The sequence below is a fragment of the Oncorhynchus tshawytscha genome, linkage group LG14, assembly GCF_018296145.1.
Source record: "Oncorhynchus tshawytscha isolate Ot180627B linkage group LG14, Otsh_v2.0, whole genome shotgun sequence".
NCBI classification, from domain to species: domain Eukaryota; kingdom Metazoa; phylum Chordata; class Actinopteri; order Salmoniformes; family Salmonidae; genus Oncorhynchus; species Oncorhynchus tshawytscha.
Genome location: NC_056442.1, coordinates 49,875,863 through 49,891,563, shown reverse-complemented (window position 1 = coordinate 49,891,563; position 15,701 = coordinate 49,875,863). Strand labels below are relative to the sequence as shown.

The 15,701-nt window shown below is 47.7% G+C and overlaps 1 protein-coding gene across 1 annotated transcript; it reads right to left on the bottom strand.

Annotated features, from left to right (window-relative positions):
- Nucleotides 1-5,482: 5,482 nt before the first annotated feature.
- On the bottom strand, nucleotides 5,483-12,865 carry LOC112238308 (frizzled-4). Its single transcript, XM_024406882.2, has 4 exons — nucleotides 12,202-12,865; nucleotides 8,655-9,182; nucleotides 7,303-7,448; nucleotides 5,483-7,172 (listed from the first exon to the last, which is right to left on the bottom strand). The coding sequence occupies exons 1-4, from the start codon at nucleotides 12,466-12,468 to the stop codon at nucleotides 6,509-6,511; spliced, it is 1,605 nt and encodes a 534-aa protein (XP_024262650.1). The 5' UTR covers nucleotides 12,469-12,865; the 3' UTR covers nucleotides 5,483-6,508.
- Between the last annotated feature and the right edge of the window lie 2,836 nt (nucleotides 12,866-15,701).

Genomic DNA, 15,701 nt, shown 5'->3' with positions numbered 1-15,701 from the left:
TCAAGTAATGTTCTCAAATTGCTCAGAGAATTTTACAACTTCAGCCTCACGTTTTCTACAGGTTTCAACATGGTTCTATTTAAAGTCATGTTCTCAGAACGTTCAGAGAACATTAAGAGACAATGTTCTTCTGTGGGAATTCCAGTAACTCAGCATAAAGTTTTCTACAGGTTTCCTCGTGGTTCTATTTAAAGTAATGTTCTCCGAATATGACATTTAGTAATGTTTAAAGACTGTTATTTAAAAACAGAGAGCCTACTGGTTAGAGTGTTGGACTAGTAACCGAAAGGTTGCAAGATCAAATCCCTGAGCTGACAAGGTAAAAATCTGTTGTTCTGCCCCTGAACAAGACAGTTAACCCCACTGTTCCTAGGCTGTTATTGAAAATAAGAATTTGTTCTTAACTGACTTACCTAGTTAAATAAAGACTAAATGAAAAACATTTACATTCTGTTCTCAGCATCAACAAAACTCTCTCTATCCTCCATCTTGTTCATGTGTCTCGGCTCAACACACTATTGATCTTAATGACTACTTGTTTCCTTTGAAATAGGGTCTGTTGGAATAAACTAAAACGAACATGAGTTTTATTTTTTTTAAATAGCACGCCTGCTCCATTGTGGTGGCGCAGTAGACTAATTTCATGGGCAGAAGATCATAGGTTCGAATCTCACTGACACCGTGCCACAATAAGAATAAAAAATGAAACGTGTTTGCATGATTAATGCCCAAGCAAAGGAATTTCCACGTGTCCTGTGTTTGCTGTTCAAAACAGGCAAAACACGGTCTCAGAACGTTGTTTAAATTACTTCCAAATAACCTCGAATTTCCGTTCACTGAATGTTAATAAAACCTCTTAGGAAAACTTTCTGGGAACCATAGAAACATGTTCTCAGAACCTGCAAACTAATAATGAACATTCTCAAAATGTTCCCAGAACCAATGGGAAACCAGACATGTATGTTCCCACAACTTCCAAGGAACCAAATGTGCTAGATGGGATGTATGTTGCTGCACTTGAAATACTTCATCATCATGCAGGGTTGTTGTTGATGCATGTGTGAGTAAAATGTAGGCCTTTCAGCTATATATAGATATATATATATTATATATATATATATATATATTATTTTTTTTTAAAGATACAGCTAGACGTGCCTAAAATGGCTCAGTACTGCTTCTTTATCTGATCATAATCCACTAAACATCAGTTGCAAGGACGTGACAAAGTTCTGCTTTGATAATGTTTTGGCCAACACAATGTTTTTTGTTGTCAATAGCGAACGGTAGCCAAACGGCCGAAGTTCATTTGGAATGTCATGCATTCATTCAAAACAAATGGTGTTTTACTCTCGGGGATATCTATTTCTTTGCTACAATTAGTAGGTAATTTATATTTATAAATAGTTGCAGGTGGAAATGTTACATGTTTTAGTTTAGAGTCAATGAATGTGATTGTTGCCAAATTGTGGTTCTTTCAGGCCAATTGTGTTTGTAGTTGGTCTCAGAGAAGACTTGAGGGTGTAGTTACAGCACTGAACCTGTAGATGGCAGCATTGGACAGTTCATTACAATAACCATGATGTTCATAGCAGTGGATGGGGCATCAGGTCATCAGGTCATGCAGGCATTGTCCATTTTATCATGTAAATCTGAACTTTGAGTTTATTTTAAATCCAGTTTCAAGTTTGACTTGATGTAGTACTGATGAAATCCAGATATAAAATATATCAAAGGTTATAATCTGTGTATTAATTGGACAACATTAATTCACACACACAACAAATACAAGTAGAGCACATTTTAAAACCAAAACGTTTTTATTTTTCCTTCTTCTGATACAAAAGTTTTTTTTAATAAACATGTTTTTTAAGGTTTTAGACTCTTTTTTTTTCTACAAAGATAAATTAGCATTTCTTATAATACATTAAAAGACATCAAACACCTGTTTCTCTTTACAAAATAGTTCCTTTTCTAAAAGTACTTCACGGAGTTCTGGGGTTGGCAGTACCCAAAGGTCTTAGGTACTAACAGGTTAAAATCACACTTCAAAAGGCACTTCCTAAACCACACCCTATTCCTCATAGTGTTTGACTTGATCACTATATGGGGAATGATAAGGTTGCATTTGAAACCTATTAACTAGAGTGTTATACATTCAGACTCACAGAAACAGAGGACTTGTCTGGTATAGAGACTGGCAACACAGTAGAGAGACAGGCTGCAGTAACACAGTAGAGAGACAGGCTGCAGTAACACAGTAGAGAAAGAGACAGGCTGCAGTAACACAGTAGAGAGACAGGCTGCAGTAACACAGTAGAGAGACAGGCTGCAGTAACAGAGTAGAGAGAGAGACAGGCTGCAGTAACAGAGTAGAGAGAGAGACAGGCTGCAGTAACAGAGTAGAGAGACAGGCTGCAGTAACAGAGTAGAGAGACAGGCTGCAGTAACAGAGTAGAGAGACAGGCTGCAGTAACACAGTAGAGAGACAGGCTGCAGTAACAGAGTAGAGAGAGAGACAGGCTTCAGTAACAGAGTAGAGGGAGAGACAGGCTGCAGTAACAGAGTAGAGAGAGAGACAGGCTGCAGTAACAGAGTAGGGAGAGAGACAGGCTGCAGTAACAGAGTAGGGAGAGAGACAGGCTGCAGTAACAGAGTAGAGAGAGAGACAGGCTGCAGTAACAGAGTAGAGAGACAGGCTGCAGTAACACAGTAGAGACAGGCTGCAGTAACACAGTAGAGAGACAGGCTGCAGTAAGAGACAGGCTGCAGTAACAGAGAGACAGGCTGCAGTAACAGAGTAGAGAGACAGGCTGCAGTAACACAGTAGAGACAGGCTGCAGTAACAGTAACAGGCTGCAGTAACAGAGTAGAGAGACAGGCTGCAGTAACACAGAGAGACAGGCTGCAGTAACAGAGAGAGAGACAGGCTGCAGTAACAGAGTAGAGAGACAGGCTGCAGTAACAGAGTAGAGAGACAGGCTGCAGTAACACAGTAGAGAGACAGGCTGCAGTAACAGAGTAGAGAGACAGGCTGCAGTAACAGAGTAGAGAGACAGGCTGCAGTAACACAGTAGACAGGCTGCAGTAACAGAGTAGAGAGACAGGCTGCAGTAACAGAGTAGAGAGACAGGCTGCAGTAACACAGTAGAGAGACAGGCTGCAGTAACACAGAGGCTGCAGTAACACAGTAGAGAGACAGGCTGCAGTAACAGAGTAGAGAGAGAGACAGGCTGCAGTAACAGAGTATAGAGACAGGCTGCAGTAACAGAGTAGAGAGAGAGACAGGCTGCAGTAACAGAGTAGAGAGAGAGACAGGCTGCAGTAACAGGCTGCAGTAACAGAGAGAGACAGGCTGCAGTAACAGAGTAGAGAGACAGGCTGCAGTAACAGAGTAACAGGCTGCAGTAACAGAGTAGAGAGAGAGACAGGCTGCAGTAACAGAGTGCAGTAACAGAGAGAGACAGGCTGCAGTAACAGTAACAGGCTGCAGTAACAGAGTATAGAGACAGGCTGCAGTAACAGAGTATAGAGACAGGCTGCAGTAACAGAGTAGAGAGAGAGACAGGCTGCAGTAACAGAGTAGAGAGAGAGACAGGCTGCAGTAACAGAGTAGAGAGAGAGACAGGCTGCAGTAACAGAGTAGAGACAGGCTGCAGTAACAGAGTATAGAGACAGGCTGCAGTAACAGAGTAGAGAGACAGGAGTAACACAGGCTGCAGTAACAGAGTAGAGAGACAGGCTGCAGTAACAGGCTGCAGTAACAGAGTAGAGAGACAGGCTGCAGTAACAGAGTAGAGAGACAGGCTGCAGTAACACAGTAGAGAGACAGGCTAAGAGACAGGCTGCAGTAACAGAGTAGAGAGACAGGCTGCAGTAACAGTAGAGAGACAGGCTGCAGTAACAGAGAGAGAGACAGGCTGCAGTAACAGAGTAGAGAGACAGGCTGCAGTAACAGAGTAGAGAGACAGGCTTCAGTAACAGAGTAGAGAGACAGGCTGCAGTAACAGAGTAGAGAGACAGGCTGCAGTAACAGAGTAGAGAGACAGGCTGCAGTAACAGAGTAGAGAGACAGGCTGCAGTAACAGAGTAGGGAGAGAGACAGGCTGCAGTAACAGACAGGCTGCATTAACAGAGAGAGAGACAGGCTGCAGTAACAGGCTGCAGTAACAGAGTAGAGAGACAGGCTGCAGTAACAGTAACAGGCTGCAGTAACAGAGTAGAGAGAGAGACAGGCTGCAGTAACAGACAGGCTGCAGTAACAGAGAGAGAGACAGGCTGCAGTAACAGAGACAGGCTGAGAGAGAGACAGGCTGCAGTAACAGAGTAGAGAGAGAGACAGGCTGCAGTAACAGAGTAGAGAGAGAGACAGGGCTGTAACAGTAGACAGGCTGCAGTAACAGAGTAGAGAGACAGGCTGCAGTAACAGAGTAGAGAGAGACAGGCTGCAGTAACAGAGTAGAGAGAGACAGGCTGCACTAACAGAGTAGAGAGAGACAGGCTGCAGTAACAGAGTAGAGAGAGAGACAGGCTGCAGTAACAGAGTAGAGAGAGAGACAGGCTGCAGTAACAGAGTAGAGAGAGAGAGAGACAGGCTGCAGTAATTTGACTGTCTCTCTGCTGTCTCTGTGTTTGACTGTCTCTCTGCTGTGTGTGTTGTGTTTGACTGTCTCTCTGCTGTCTCTGTGTTTGATGTCTCTCTGCTGTCTCTGTGTTTGACTGTCTCTCTGCTGTGTTTGACTGTCTCTCTGCTGACTGTCTCTGTGTGTTTGACTGTGTCTCTGCTCTGTTGTGTTTGACTGTCTCTCTGCTGTCTGTGTTTGACTGTCTCTCTGCTGTCTCTGTGTTTGACTGTCTCTCTGCTGTGTGTGTTGTGTTGACTGTCTCTCTGCTGTGTGTGTTGTGTTGACTGTCTCTCTGCTGTCTCTGTGTTTGACTGTCTCTCTGCTGTGTGTGTTGTGTTGACTGTCTCTCTGCTGTCTCTGTGTTTGACTGTCTCTCTGCTGTGTGTGTTGTGTTGACTGTCTCTCTGCTGTCTCTGTGTTTGACTGTCTCTCTGCTGTGTGTGTTGTGTTTGACTGTCTCTCTGCTGTCTCTGTGTCTTGACTGTCTCTCTGCTGTGATTGTGCTGTCTCTGTGTTTGACTGTCTCTCTGCTGTGTGTGTTGTGTTGACTGTCTCTCTGCTGTCTCTGTGTTTGACTGTCTCTCTGCTGTGTTTGACTGTCTCTCTGCTGTCTCTGTGTTTGACTGTCTCTCTGCTGTGTGTGTTGTGTTGACTGTCTCTCTGCTGTCTCTGTGTTTGACTGTCTCTCTGCTGTCTCTGTGTTTGACTGTCTCTCTGCTGTGTGTGTTGTGTTGACTGTCTCTCTGCTGTCTCTGTGTTTGACTGTCTCTCTGCTGTGTGTGTTGTGTTGACTGTCTCTCTGCTGTGTGTGTTGTGTTGACTGTCTCTCTGCTGTCTCTGTGTTTGATTGTCTCTGCTGTCTCTGTGTTTGACTGTCTCTGCTGTCTCTGTGTTTGACTGTCTCTCTGCTGTCTCTGTGTTTGACTGTCTCTCTGCTGTGTGTGTTGTGTTGACTGTCTATTGGTGGTTGCAGCTTAATGCAATAATAACTCAGCTGATGCAGCAGATTTTAATGACAGTGGATTGCACAAGGGTGCAACTGTACAGACTGTATGAGTTTGACTCCCTGTGTGTGTGTGTGTGTCTGTGTTGGTGTATTACAGCTTTTGTATAATGTATTTTGGGGGTTGATTGTCTACCATCAGTCATAATAACCCTTCATTTACTTCTATCACCGGTAAATAAAATACAGAAAGAACCTTAAACCGGTTCATTACTGACTGCCATTCCTAAGGGTTCCATGAGTGACTGGAGAAGGTCAAGGGTTAAAGTTCAGAGTTCATAGTTGAGTGTCTGTTTCCTCGTTAAGACTGCGTGGAGGTCAGCTGTGCTGCTCGCTGAGGACTGAGGTAAAGGACACAGGCCTACGTTTCCCAAGTGCCTTAGCTGCAGCACCATAGAGTCTAGTCACTACAAATCCCAAGTCTCTTTGCAGTAGCATAGCTTTATAGCGTCCAGAATGTGGCTGTCTGGGCAGCCCAGTCTCACGTTCCTCATAAGGCATGTTAACCAAGATACATCCACATCAGCTAGTCATAGTGCATTTCAGTGTGGCTGTAGTTTAGATCTGTACATCATCTGGACCATGACTCTCCAGTGTAAATTCAACCTTTAAAACACCTGTCTGAAGTCAGAAGGTTCTATAGATCAGAGTCTGCTGTAGGCTACAGGGTCAGTCTCTTCTCTGGCAGTGGGTTAGTCTGCTAGTAGGGAGAGAACCACAGAACAAGTGGGCATAGGAAACCGCTGTCTGCTTAGGGGTGCTATTTATCTGTTTGTTCTTCTCTTTCACTCTCTCCATCAGATAGTGGATCTAGTAGTGGGTTTGGGGGCAGGTTTGCTTTATAGAGCCACCCGGTTCCTATCTTCCCCTCTTTCTCTCCTCACACCACCGTCTCGTTGCCCTTGCCAGGTTTTATCCAGCTGTCCCCCGGTGCCCGCTTGCCCCTCCCTGCCCGACCGTCCCTCCACAGCCGGGCAGAGCACCGTTTCCAGGTGTGGAGGGTTTTGGCCGACCAGATCCACATGCCCGACGTGATGCCCACCAGCAGAGACATAAAGATCCTCAGCATCTCTGCTGCCACGTATGAGTCCCTGGCACTGGCCCTGAAGTCCCCCCAGTGGGACAGCTGGTAGAGGTAGCAGCCTATCACGGTGGACGCAGGTACCATGTACAGCACAGAGAACACCCCGATCTTCACCATCAGACGCTCCAGCTTGTCCGTCTTGGCCCCGTCCTTCTGCAGGTTGGAGCGGATCTTAAACAGGGCCACCAGGCCGGCGCAGATGAACAATGTCCCGATGAGGAGGTAGGTGGCGAGCGGGGCGACCACGAAGCCCGTCAGGGCCTCTTGCTGTAGGTTACCCACGTAGCAAAGCCCCGTGAGGTCATCAGCGTCTACTAGTCGCATGATGAGGATGACGATGGTCTTGACGGCGGGGATGGCCCAGGCTGCTATGTGGAAGTAGGAGCTGTGCATTTCGATGGCCTCGTGACCCCACTTTAACCCTGCAGCCAGGAACCAGGTCAGAGTCAGAATCACCCACCTGGGAGGAGGCAGAGAGAGAGAGACAGACAGGTTAGAGAGCTGGGAGTCCACTATTCTAACGGTTTCATTCAAATCTATTCCTTAGAGTGTAATCCTTTTGGCCAGTGTGTGTGTGTGTGTGTGCCCACCACAGCGAGGAGGCCATGCCAAAGAAGTAGAGCAGGAGGAAGACGATGGCACAGCCGGTACTCTTTAACCCCTCCTGTACCAGAACAGGAACTGCTGCCTCCTCCAGATCACAGGATACACGCTCCCGACCCAGAGTCAGGCGCACCTACAGGGAGACAGACAGAGACAGGGGTTAGACCAGGGGTCATCCAGGAGACCAGGGTTGGGTCTACATACTCTAGCATGTTGCACCCTCTACAACCACTGTGATTATTATTATACGACCATGCTGTTCATTTATGAACATTTGAACATCTTGGCCATGTTCTGTTATAATCTCCACCCGGCACAGCCAGAAGAGGACTGGCCACCCCACATAGCCTGGTTCCTCTCTAGGTTTCTTCCTAGATTCTGGTCTTTCTAGGGAGTTATTCCTAGCCACCGTGCTTCTACACCTGCATTGCTTGCTGTTTGGGGTTTCTGCTGATGTAAAGAAGGGCTTTATAAATGATTTGGATTGACTGATTACCTACATTCCTCATCACTACTGGTAGCTGAAAGGACTAGACAGGTTTACAACAAGCTGCTTCCACCTCTCATATTAGTGATCATGGAGAAGAGGAGGCTAGTTTAAATGATTGAGAAACAGCCAAGGGCTTTTAAACTGATTTGAATCATGTAAGTCAGGGGTCGGCAACACAGGGGTCGGCCACACAGGGGTCGGCAACACAGGGGTCGGCCACACAGGGGTCGGCAACACAGGGGTCGGCCACACAGGGGTCGGCAACACAGGGGTCGGCAACACAGGGGTCGGCCACACAGGGGTCGGCAACACAGGGGTCGGCAACACAGGGGTCGGCCACACTGGGGTCGGCCACACAGGGGTCGGCCACACAGGGGTCGGCAACACAGGGGTCGGCAACACAGGGGTCGGCCACACAGGGGTCGGCCACACAGGGGTCGGCCACACAGGGGTCGGCCACACAGGGGTCGGCAACACAGGGGTCGGCAACACAGGGGTCGGCCACACAGGGGTCGGCCACACAGGGGTCGGCCACACAGGGGTCGGCCACACAGGGGTCGGCAACACAGGGGTCGGCAACACAGGGGTCGGCCACACAGGGGTCGGCAACACAGGGGTCGGCAACACAGGGGTCGGCAACCCTGTTCCTGGAGTGCCACAGATACTGCTGGATTTTGTTCTAACTAGGCTCCACACCGGACCAACAGAACTAATTGATCAGTTCAGTGGTTGCCTAAATTCAGCACACCTGCAACACTCCAGGACCAGTGTTGCCTACCCCAGTGTTGCCTACCCCAGTGTTGCCTACCCCAGTGTTGCCTACCCCTGCTCTAAGTCCTATGTACTCACCAGGTAGGCCACGCTGTAGAGGTTGGAGCACATGGAGAGGAAGATGATGGGTCTCTCAGGGTAGGAGAAACGTGTTGAGTCCAGGAGGAAGGTGAGGACGGTCAGGGTGGTAGAGAGAAAACACAACACCGCCCACACTGCCATCCACACGTCTGTAAACACCTTGGCCTCGCGCCGGTACAGCCCCGCGTCATACCCACACTGCAGTGCACAGCTGTGGCTCCGCCTCACCCAGGCATACTGGTCTGGCCCGGCCCCCAGGGCCTGGCACTCCTCCTCCTGGGGGGGCAGGGGTCGGACAGGGTGGAAAGGGGCGTCCTCGTCCCCTGGACCCTCCATACACATGTGGTTGTGGTCGTTCTGAGGGGGGAACAGGCTGCAGTTGAGCAGCTCTGGCCAGACGAAGCCAAACTCTATTAGGACTGGCAGACACTTCCTCTTGACAGACAGACACATGCTGCCACACGGCCCGATGGGGATGGGAACCTTGTCTGTACACATGGGTACGTACACGGCACACAGGAAGAACTGGAGAGAGAGACAGAGAGGTGTTATCTTTGCATATGTACACTTAATGAATTTCTAAAAATGTTATGACGATTCTGTGTGCATTGCTCTGTCTGCTTTCCCTGTGTTACATCATGGTCCTCAGTCTGATTCCTATTCTAATTTCAGACTACAACGAAATGAACAACAATGAAAGGAACTGTGTTATGGGCTTAGTCAGGAAAGCCAGGCAACGAGCACAAAAGTTTGTGGTGAAACCTTAAGTGATTTTTAAATGATTAAAGCCACTACAACAAAAACAGTTCATTTAATAGTCATACAGATAACGTGATGAAGAGATGTATTTTTATATAACAAGGCAAGTCAGTTAAGAACAAAATTCTGATTTACAATGACGGCCTACCGAAAGGCAAACTGCCTCCTATGGGGAAGTAAAGGTCTGGGGAACTTTAACTGAGGGGGACCAACTCTACTTTCACTCTCTGGTCAGCATACTTCAGTAAAGATAACTGTCTAGCCATAAACACACCATCTAAACAAGTTAAGTTTGTGTGTGTGTATGGGGGGTGGGGTGGGGGGGGCTACCGTGTGGAGTGGGAAGCGCAGGGAGGCATTGTGAGAGTGTGAGAGATGATATCAGTGATGTTTCTCTCTGTTGGAGCTGTGCTACTGTTCTCTGATCACCAGCTGGACTGGAGAAGGCTTGTTTTCCTCCCTCCGCAGCAGGAGGCTTGTTTTCCCCCCTCCGCAGCAGGAGGCTCATTTTCCCCCCTCCGCAGCAGGAGGCTTGTTTTCCCCCCTCCGCAGCAGAAGGCTCATTTTCCCCCCTCCGCAGCAGGAGGCTTGTTTTCCCCCTCCGCAGCAGGAGGCTTGTTTTCCCCCTCCGCAGCAGAAGGCTTGTTTTCCCCCCTTCGCAGCAGGAGGCTTGTTTTCCCCCCCTCCGCAGCAGGAGGCTTGTTTTTCCTCCCTCCGCAGCAGAAGGCTTGTTTCCCCCCTCCACAGCAGGAGGCTTGTTTTCCCCCTCCGCAGCAGGAGGCTTGTTTTCCCCCTCCGCAGCAGGAGGCTTGTTTTCCCCCTCCGCAGCAGGAGGCTTGTTTCCCCCTCCGCAGCAGGAGGCTTGTTTCCCCCCTCCGCAGCAGGGCTTGTTTTCCCCCTCCGCAGCAGGAGGCTTGTTTTCCCCCTCTGCAGCAGGAGGCTTGTTTTCCCCCTCCGCAGCAGGTAACCAGAGTGCTGCCACTGTTCACAGCCCAGTGTGTGTGTGTGGGTGTCTGAGGGTTTCTTCCTTTTAGAAAAGCAATGTGTAAGATCTAGTTTACATTATTGCAGGTTGTGTGTGTGTGTGTGTGTGTGTGTGTGTGTGTGTGTGTGTGTGTGTGTGTGTGTGTGTGTGTGTGTGTGTGTGTGTGTGTGTGTGTGTGTGTGTGAAAGAGCCTAATCTCTTGGATGGCGACTTCTCACAGCCGTCAGTCCAGACCTCTCACACTGAACCACAAGAGACAGACAACCACAACACAAACTACACAACCACAACACAACCACAACACAAACTACACAAACACAACACAAACTACACAACCTACACAACCCCATAATCACTCCAATAACCTATAGCATCCAGACAACCGCAACACAAACTACACCACACCATAATCACTCCAATAACCTAAAGCATCCAGACAACCACAACACAAACTACACAACCTACACAAACTACACAATCCCATAATCACTGCAATAACCTATAGCATCCAGACAACCACAACACAACCTACACAACCCCATAATCAATCCAATAACCTATAGCATCCAGACAACCACAACACAAACTAAACCACACCATAATCAATCCAATAACCTATAGCATCCAGACAACTACAAAGCCACAATAATACCCCAAAAGCCCTTAATAAATAAATGAGAATTGGCGTAATGGACTGAATGTATGTTAATATATGTCAATGGTCAAGATAAGGGACACTCTTAGAGAAAGAGTAGCCAGTGTGTTGTTGTGTCTACAGACTATGGAGTGGTAAACCACAATAAATGATCAACAGAACTGGATCCATTCATGCATATCGCCATCGAACCACACAAAAAAACTACTCATTGGTCATTTCAGTCAGGACAATAAAAACCTTTGAGAAGGACAAAATGGGATGGATTTAATTTCCAGCTTCATGGTGGTTCAGGCAGACAAGTGGCCTTACAGAGAGTAGTACTGAGGGCAGTATTGTTGTTACTCTATGGAGCTTGCCTGGTCCTCTCCTCTCCTCAGATATATATTATATCACTGCCCCGTGCTGCTGAACCAAGACTGGATGGTCTCCCTGTGACTCTGTCATGTGCTCTCTGTCTCCCTCTCTCCACTGCCTGCTCCAACACACAGCCCAACCCAGCCTGAGAACCAACATGCGTGTGCCTTCAGTCGGCTGGAGCAACTAGAGAGAGATTGTTTATTTCACTTTTGTATATTATCTACATCACTTGCTTTGGCAATGTTAACACATGTTTGTTTCCCATGCCAATAAATACCCTTGAATTGAATTGAGAGTGTGTGTGTCTGGGGAGGGGGTCTTGTATTACTATCCTTGTGGGTACCAGAAATCCCTCAAAGTCCCCACAAGGATAGTACAATAAGGAAAATTCTCCCTTGTGGGGACATTTCTCATGACAAAGGTTATTTTAGGTTTAGGGCTAGGTTTCGGGTTACAATTAGGGGTAGGGGTTAGGAGTTAGGATGGCAGGTAACCTAGCGGTTAAGAGTATTAGGCCAGTAACTGAAGTGTTGCTGATTTGAATCCCTGAGCTGACTAGGGTGAAACAATCTGCTGATGTGCCCTTGAGCAAGGCACTTAACACTAATTGCTTCTGTAAAGTCACTCTGGATGAGAGCCTCTGCTAAATGACTGCAATGTAAAATAAGGTTTGTTAGGTTTAGGGATGTGTGTGTGTGTGTGTGTGTGTGTGTGTGTGTGTGTGTGTGTGTGTGTGTGTGTGTGTGTGTGTGTGTGTGTGTGTGTGTGTGTGTGTGTGTGTGTACCTTCAGTTGGCTGGAGCAGCCATACTGTATGAGTGGTGTGAAGGTGGTGAGCTGGAGCTCGGCGTCTGACTGCAGGACGTTGCCCACCAGGTTGGGCATCTTGGTGACGTTGTAGCCCAGGTCCTGGCACATGGCGATGCGTATCGGGTCGCACGTCATCTCCTCTGTCTCTTCGCCGAACGCACGCACCAGACCAAGGTGTCCTGGAACGCAGAGCAGCGCGAGGGAGAGCGCTAACGCAGCAAGAGCGTCCACAGCCCGACCCATTGTCACTAGGAGAAAAAGTTCCAAAGTTATCAATTGATCGGGTTCCGGGCGTTGTCTGGTAGGGTAGACCACCGGGTACTGGGAAAACTTTAGTCCACTTCAGAGTGCGCGGTCGCCAATATGAAACCCTCCACTGGAAACACAGTTGGTTACCTACTCCAACCCGTCAAGCGAAGTTGGAAACAACTTATCCAAAGGCAATAACAAAATGAAATGTTAAATCCAGATTTTCCTTGCAATTAAACTACTACCTCGCGTTGCAGTGTCTGTTTCGATAGTTCCTTCTCTGTTTTTTCACGCACGAGACCTCGGAGACATCCTGGAGCCCTGTCCGTTCTGGTTCCCTGGTATAGTAGCTCCGTTAGGTCTTGCGCTGTGGTAAGAGGCTGCTGGTCTGTCTCTGTGGGTTCTGCCCGCGCGCCTCCGCCCCACTCCGTAAAGAGCGAATTCTCCATCTCTCTTGCCAGGGACAGCCAACCAGCGGCCAGGAGAGGTCTCAGAAGCCAATCAGCAGGCAGAAGAGCGCTCAGAAGGGCGGGGTTTCAGGTGAGGAAAGTTGCCTGTGGCCCTCTTCTCATGAGCGGACTCCACAGCATTTATTCCGGCTGTGGGTCATATTTTTAGAAATTCAAGACAGTCTCGCCCTTGAAACATGATACTTTTATTTGTATTTTTAAATCACAAATGATCTTTAAAAAATGCTGCATCTCCACCATAGGCGCACAACCCAATCAGACGACTGTTCAGCTAAAGTGTTTATAATGGATGTAATGTACAGTAATACTGCTGTATTGGATACCTCTAGTCTATTGGACATACATACTAACGGCTGTGTTCGTCCATCCCGCTCAAGACGAGCGTAGAGAAAAGTTGTTGTCTTTTCTGTTTGTTCTGGGATGCTTAGTCTCTCTATCTTTGTGTGTGTTTACGTTGGTGTGATGACGCCCCGGGGACGCCCCGGATGCTGGTTGTAATGTCGACGGGGTATGCCCTACCATCCTAAACACAGGGGTGGTGAGCGGTAGGTTATAGAAGAGCTGCATGTCTTCTTCTGGTCATTTATTCATATATCCAACCAAGAGAGAAAGCAAATAGACTAGAAAAACAACACGATCAGCGCGCTGCTTTTGTCTGTGCGTCCAAATTCAAGGCCACTTGAAGCGATTCCGTCCAGGGTTATTTAACGTGACAATTGACTGGTTGCAATAAAACGACCTCCACCCGCTGCCATACATGATGGATTGCTCCCCCTGCCCGCCAGTGCGCTCGAGGTCTACTCAGGAGTAATTAGCGTGTGGGTGAAACAATGGCGTGAGCGCCCTGGAGCTGATGGTTATCAGGGTGGTGGACATGGAGGGTGCTGTGTGTTAATGTGTGTGTCTGAATGGTGGCTGGTGGGAAAAGCTGAGGTGATTGTGCAGAAGGGAGATAATATATATATATATATATTTATTTATAAACTGTCAATTGGAGTGTGAAGTCATACAACTGCATTTCTCAAAGCCAACAGTAGAGTCAACCACAACCATTAATAATAATAATAATAATCAAAATAATCTGATGCATTTATTGTTCCCAATTGACAAAACATAAACGTTTAAAACATAATACCCATATTTACCTAACATTACACAGACTCTATTACTATGGGACTGTTGTATTTACCAGGACACAAACACATGTTGTATAAGGGGTTATTTTTTTCTCTCCAGTATACCCTGCAGACAGAAGGAGTGACACCAGTGTGTATCAGTCACCCGATAGCATCTCATGGATCATTGCCCAATCCCTTAGTCCTTGAAGTAGGGTATTAATAGGGATGCAAACTCCTTGGAATGGCAAGAGTGTGTGTGTGTGTGTGTGTGTGTCTGTGTGTGTGTGTGTGTGTGTGTGTCTGTGTGTGTGTCTGTGTGTGTGTGTGTCTATATGTGTGTGTGTGTGTGTGTGTGTGTCTATGTGTGTGTGTGTCTATGTGTGTGTGTGTGTGTGTGTGTGTGTGTCTATGTGTGTGTGTGTGTGTGTGTCTATGTGTGTGTGTGTGTGTGTGTGTGTGTGTCTATGTGTGTGTGTGTCTATGTGTGTGTGTGTGTGTGTGTCTATGTGTGTGTGTGTGTGTCTATGTGTGTGTGTGTGTGTCTATGTGTGTCCGTGTGTGTGTGTGTCCGTGTGTGTCCGTGTGTGTGTGTGTGTGTTGGAATGGCTGCTCAGAGAGACTGGGGTCCACAGATGATGGTTCCCTTCTGGTGCAGTTAGCTAGTTCACATTACGTTGCTGCAGCGTAAGAATGGGCTCAGGGGGCTGTCAACAGTCTTCTCTTTCTACCCTCTTCCCATCCATCCCTCTACCCTCACCCGTCCCTCTCTCTATCATGTTCTCTTTCCCACACTCCTCTCCCTCGTTCTCCACCAGCATACAGTGTTTCATGGCAGAATGCTACGTACACACACAGCCTGTGTGTACTCTGAGATAGCTGTAGAAGTATGGTGGAGACCTACAGTACAGCCTGTGTGTACTCTGAGATAGCTGTAGAAGTATGGTGGAGACCTACAGTACAGCCTGTGTGTACTCTGAGATAGCTGTAGAAGTATGGTGGAGACCTACAGTACAGCCTGTGTGTACTCTGAGATAGCTGTAGAAGTATGGTGGAGACCTACAGTACAGCCTGTGTGTACTCTGTGATAGCTGTAGAAGTATGGTGGAGACCTACAGTACAGCCTGTGTGTACTCTGAGATAGCTGTAGAAGTATGGTGGAGACCTACAGTACAGCCTGTGTGTACTCTGAGATAGCTGTAGAAGTATGGTGGAGACCTACAGTACAGCCTGTGTGTACTCTGAGATAGCTGTAGAAGTATGGTGGAGACCTACAGTACAGCCTGTGTGTACTCTGAGATAGCTGTAGAAGTATGGTGGAGACCTACAGTACAGCCTGTGTGTACTCTGAGATAGCTGTAGAAGTATGGTGGAGACCTACAGTACAGCCTGTGTGTACTCTGAGATAGCTGTAGAAGTATGGTGGAGACCTACAGTACAGCCTGTGTGTACTCTGAGATAGCTGTAGAAGTATGGTGGAGACCTACAGTACAGCCTGTGTGTACTCTGACATAGTTGGTAGAAGTATGGTAAAAGCACAAGTCTATCCACTCCCCAGTGGCCTGGAGAGGAAATGAAGGAGGATTTCAGAGGCCTATTCTCTCCTCATCACAAGGCCTAGAGTTTTTCCTCATCAGGGTAT